The 5,863-nt window shown below is 43.8% G+C and overlaps 1 protein-coding gene across 1 annotated transcript in view; it reads right to left on the reverse strand.

The window, feature by feature from the left end:
• Positions 1-1,042: 1,042 nt before the first annotated feature.
• The window catches only part of T265_03636 (hypothetical protein), a gene marked incomplete at both ends in the record, with an annotated part of 24,513 nt that continues 19,692 nt past the window's right edge, over positions 1,043-5,863 (reverse strand). Inside the window, one exon of the mRNA XM_009168171.1 lies at positions 1,043-1,439. Coding sequence (XP_009166435.1) covers positions 1,302-1,439 — 138 coding nt within the window. The remainder of the gene's footprint in view (positions 1,440-5,863) is intronic.

Raw genomic sequence — 5,863 nt, forward strand, 5'->3', positions numbered from 1 at the left:
AGCTAGTGCTAAGAGAGTTGTGTAGGAGGAATTCTGTCGAATAATTTTTCAGGTTCGCTGGGAAAAGCCAGATCAAATTCTGTTAATGTCCAAATAATCCACTTCCGTCAAAACTATGCCGTGCATTACATCCTATCGCGTAAAATTCATTCAGAATTTTGAAAACACCAGTTTAGTTTAGAAGACCCACGCTACAATACGAACCTCCCCACTTCATCACTAGAACAATATTACATGGCATGCTTTCTCGGTGATCTGGAACTATTCCCCACTTCAGAAAGGTGTGCATATCAGTCGGTTAGAATACCGATTTCCACAGATAAGCCATCTCGTTTTCACAAACTGTGTAGTTTGACCGCTTGCCTACTGTGACTACTATTCCTCTACATGATAGGTATCGGTGGATCAAAAACAGGATGAAATCCACTGTATTCTCCGTCAGAATGTACCCAAAAGAAGCAAGTGAAATAGCTAATCTACAGTAGCAACCTTTGCTTCTTCAACAAAAGCAGACATGTGAGAACCCTGGACTTGCTTTGACCGAGCAACTTTTCCCCCCATGGACATTGCCGGATGACTGGACGCAATACTTTTGGTGTTACTTCTCTAGATAAACCCTTCTGATGGGGTCTAAAAAACTAATGTTTTGTAAATTTTGACTAGAATTTTCGGAATTTTACGCTTACATTCCTCTTGGTCCTCAAAATAGGACGATGGGAAAGGTCGAGTCCTTGGTCAGATTATTTTTCCTGATATAATTCCTGATAAGATTGTTGCTATCTAGTCATAGTTACAAAGGGGATGATGGAGAGCCGATGGCACGCCTGTATTATGGGGCTTGAAGAGGCATCCCTGTTGCGGTCAGATTTTCCCGGTATCGGACTAGTCCTTGCTAGAATGTCCTACGACCGAATCATTATTTGATGAAACTATGTGGACGAGGGTCGACTGTACCAATTACGGGCCATCAGAGATGAAACCAATTTTTCCACTGATTCCACGTGAACCGTTATTTCATCAAAAAAATAAACATTACAGTAAGGTTTCCTAAATTTTTCGAAATCTATAAGCCACATCGTGATTCTAATACAGGAAATGAGGAGGCATCAAGTGAGAGGGTTCTATAAATTCCATACCCGGAACAAAGAAGAAAAAATCATAGGTTTGTTGAGAATGTGTAGGACACAAATTGGTCGGATTCTTGACTGAAATTCGAGTAGCGATGCTGTTTTAGAGCAAAACTAATGAATTCGTGATAGAAAGCCTGGGGGCTACGACAGATCAGTTGTACAGATATTGTATCATGCGACCAAATCCTTGACCATATAGCAACTCTGGTGACTCCGATACTTTGGATCCACGACGATGTGCTCACTGAAGGCAAAGTCTTCCAAGCAGGTCCTTCTGACGGTTCTGTACCCTGAATCCATAGATGTTTTCTGTCGAAAAAGAGTGAAAGGAGCTGACAACCACGTAGATATGTTATGTGCTGAGTGAAAAGAGTAGCATAGTGAGACAGCCCTTTCTGGAGACAAAAGGAGAGTTATTACAACTGTATTCACGGGGTAATCACAGTGTTCCGCAAGGTCATGTTAGAATCTCCGTGAGGGGGCGAGAAGCGTCTAATCAAACTTGCTCGGTCAGGATTGGCTGGCATTCTGACCAATCAGGGCGTAGCATCGTTTGGTCCGTATCCTGCACGTGACGCGTCCGCCTAAACGATGTGATGTTCGGTTATTTGGGGCGACTGGCCTCCGGACAGTACTTCACTGCTCGTCCCAGATGCAGACGTTCCTTGTCGACTTAAATTGTTGGCAATCCGGTGTCTTACTCTCATCCTCAGAAATTGGTTTTCTTAGTTGTGACTTCTGGTGGATGTTGAATTTTAGTCCTTTCTGAGACAGTTCGATCTCGGATTCACTCAACTCTTTCGAGGAAGGGTTGACTATGACAGTATCTGCTGCAGCTCAAGTTGATGAATGGAAATTGGATGGTTGTTCAGATGATATTCTGAACTGTCTTTCTAAATTTGTCTTCTGATGTTCATGTGAACGTTCTCCTGTCTGTGTCGAATAACGCTGATTTCTCGAGTTTTCAACTTTTCAGGTAATAGGTGTTGGATGGACATAATCGGGTTACTATAACTTAAACGAATCCATTCCAGATGGAAGAAAACAGGAACAAGCACGCAGCCTGAGAAAAGTAGAAGTGGCTGCTCGGGCTGCGACTTGTGATCAACGAATACTCTCAGAATGTTTGACCACAAAAGATCATGGAACGAAATTGATTCCAAGGCACCCAATGCGCAGCACGCGGCGGTTTATCCAGATGGCATTTTTCTTGGCCATAGTATTCTTATTTTTTATTAGTTTTAGGAAAGCGGCGTCGTGTTCGGTACGAATGAGGTTCAACGGATTGCTTTTTGCAAGTGACATCTGTTCAGGGTGATTAGTGAAGGAAAAACATAGCTACGAAAAAATATCTGCCATTATCGCTGTATTTTCTCTCTCCTAATCAGCCTAAACAGATGTCGCATGGGCGTAAAATATACTGGGTCTAAGCTGCATAGAATGTGATGAGGATATTTTGAAATTCGTGATTATGTTCCTCATTGGCCAGTGATACCCATTTGAAGTGTCGTGATACTGACCGTTTGCTAAGAAATAGAGAAATTTATGTTTAAAGGGCCATATCGGGGATCTTCACTACATGTTTCGTGAAACACAGAACAACGCATACATGTCCGCTAGAGACTTTGAAACTTTTCGGGATTCGTTAACCTATCTCAACAAATTTGCCAGATTCGACTACAAGCATAGTGTTACTCGCCCATAGATGCTGAGCTGCATCACAATTTTCAGTGCATAACATCAAGTCTAGCACTCTCTCTTCCAGCGCTTGTCCTTTAGCGACATTGTTCATATGAAAGCCTCTCGTCGTAATAGGTTCATGACGTACTAACTCGGTCAGGTGAATAACCTATCGAATGCTGTGGGAAACGAGATACAAGTCCAATGTTCATCTACACGCTGTTCTTAGGTAAATAAGTTAAACATGTCCTCCGAAGAAGAGAGACGATATCAGCGTGCCTCTCAACAGATTGGGAAGGCTGGGGGTACTCGAGTGAACAACAAACATGGCAGTCTGATCTTCAGATTAAAAAATCAAGCGGCAAGTCGGCACCACCCGTGTTGTACTGAGTATTACTAAGTTGGTGGGTTAATTCATCCACATATCTGAACAGGTCTGTCAAGTGACCATTCGAATAGGTCCAAGTAATGACATTCAGCTGGCTGCTATGTGACAAAGCAAAGGGGCCGGAGAGGCGACAGCAGTTTAAATAATGTCTAAGCTACAAATACACTTATTTGCAAATCACTTTGGTCTTCACGGGAGACTCAAGTGAATCTCTCGCTCATGATGTTCTTCGACTGAACGTGCTGCACACGGGCCGCCTCATGTTTTATTTGATATGATACTCGATATATCGCAGTATATTTTCACAAGGGAAACTACTAGTGAAAACCCTTCGACAGCCCACGACAGGTTTCGCCCTTCTTGGGGCTTAGCAGGTAGGCGCAGTCTCCGAGGTTCCGTCAACCTTATGTTCTACTTGAACCCAAATCGGACTGATTACTTCAAATGCACTCATTTGCGAGACCTGTCTCGGGTTGTCGAGGAATTTTCAGGAACCTTATAAGTTGCGCATTACGAATATACATGTACCGTGATATCGATAATATCATAGCAACTGAAACATGAGACGGCCTGGTGTGCAGCACATTTAGCTGCCTGAAAACATCGTAATCACGAGATTCAGCTCGGCTCCATATGAGTCTCTCGCAATACCAAATTTGTCTGCAAATGATTGCTTTGCCTAACTTCGTGCAATTTGGTTTCAAGTAGAGCACGAGGTTGACGGAAACTAAGGGACTGTGCCTACCTGGTGAGCTCCAAGTATGGCGAACCCGGTCGTGGGCTGTCGGAGTGTTTTCAGCAACCTTGTGATTAGTTTTCTTTAAGAACATATTTAAGCTCATTTTGCAAGATTTCGTGGGTTATCATTGTCGGTCGCTGCAACTTTATACTATAGCACAACATTTCAATGAAGAATAGAATAGCTTCGGTTCGGAAACAGGTTAAGAATTGTCGAAACCAAAGGTGACGTGAAGAAAGGCCGTAAAAATTATCCACAACTTGAGACAGGCTGCTGTATGATGACCCAGTTCATGACACCTTCACAAACGCTGAACAAACCACGGCTAATTAGCTGAAAAACGCTTGGAACCAACTGAGTAGTCATCGTTCGCGGAAACGTTGGGTAACAGTCGGTAGATTCATTGCAGTGCAACGTTTCGTTTCTTACATAAAAGCTTCGTTATGCCTAGGTTTCGAGGTTGGTCGAGATTTAAGGCGGAAGGAGAACCAATCAACTAAGCCAAGCCAAATCTGTGTTGGGTGTTAGGGTGGGTCACAAAGTGTTGCGCCAATGGAGAAACCTACACGAATTTAGTTCCAGCTTAGAGTGTAGTTCCTCCGGTTCGGTTCATGTGATGATCCCCCTTGAACGTCGTTTACACTTTTCGTGCGTCTGTGTAGATGAGCTAGTGCTAGGATAGTTTTGTGTGGAAGTGGGATTCTGTGAACTTTAGTTGGGTTGGGATTCCCATCCCCCCTTCCTAATTTTCGCCAATGATTCTACATGCATTGACAACCACACAGTCATGTGTCAACTCGGCTTATCTAAGACAGCTTTCCATACGCCCGCCAGTTCCACATCCTTGATTCTATTCACGCTGTGCTGCTGGGTAATTTTCACTGTCTCGGCTATCAGCCGCTGTGGTGTGAATCGTAGTCCCCGTCTTAAAACCTCCACATTCCTCAGTTCTGTTCTACGTCCTGTGTCTATAGCATGTACATCCATCGCTAAGTCTTTGACCAGCGTTCGATTGTGGTCAGCGTTTATAGCTGCCACTGTTTTATCCACGGATCACCTGAGGCACGGGTGAACAGCAACGCATTGGGGGAGAGGGCTGACACGAGATATGTTTGAATAAAGGGGTGGCAGCGGTTATTGCATTTGGGAAATCGGGAGGGGGAGCTATGCGTCGGAGGAAAGAGCTCAAATGCTCGCGTACCTGTTAGCGTTGTTTCCGTCCATGCTCCTATGATGTGCCCCCTATCGGGGTCTCCATCTAGAGAGACGGATGACCAGGCAGTCGAGTTTTCTGGTAATGGCTTCCATACTTGACTGCTTGACCTTTCCTGGCTTGTTCCCTCCCTTCGTGTGCTTGTACGAAAAGGACTTTCCGAGGAAGTCGGCCAACTGACATATGGAGTTCGTGGCTAAACCAGTGTGGTCAAGACGCGAACATATATGCGCCTTGTTCTATGACCCCAAAAACCGGTGTCCATGTTTTCAGCTTACGTCCCTGTCGCTTTCTCACTCCATAGACCACCTTAGACCACTTGAACTGTACCGACTCTTGTCCCCCAGTACATCATACTCCAGATATGGGTTACAAGCTGTTCCGTAGAGGTCCGTATAGAACAATTTGCAATACACAATCAAAAAAACTTGTTGGGCAGTATTCCAGAGGGCTTTTAGATTTTGTCAGACAGTCTCAAGATTTTGATGCATTTACATCAGATTTTAACTGTTATCCGGTGAATTATTCTAATAGATTTGTTGCACGATAATCTTTCACTTCTGATTTCATCCCGTTCAATGTGTTCGGCCTACAGAAAATGCGCTGGCGTCCGTTTACAGACACATCATCATTATCATCATCATCATCATCATCATCATCATCATCATCATCATCATCATCATCATCATCATCATCATCATCATCATCATCAT

Source organism: Opisthorchis viverrini, assembly GCF_000715545.1.
Source record: "Opisthorchis viverrini unplaced genomic scaffold opera_v5_55, whole genome shotgun sequence".
NCBI classification, from domain to species: domain Eukaryota; kingdom Metazoa; phylum Platyhelminthes; class Trematoda; order Opisthorchiida; family Opisthorchiidae; genus Opisthorchis; species Opisthorchis viverrini.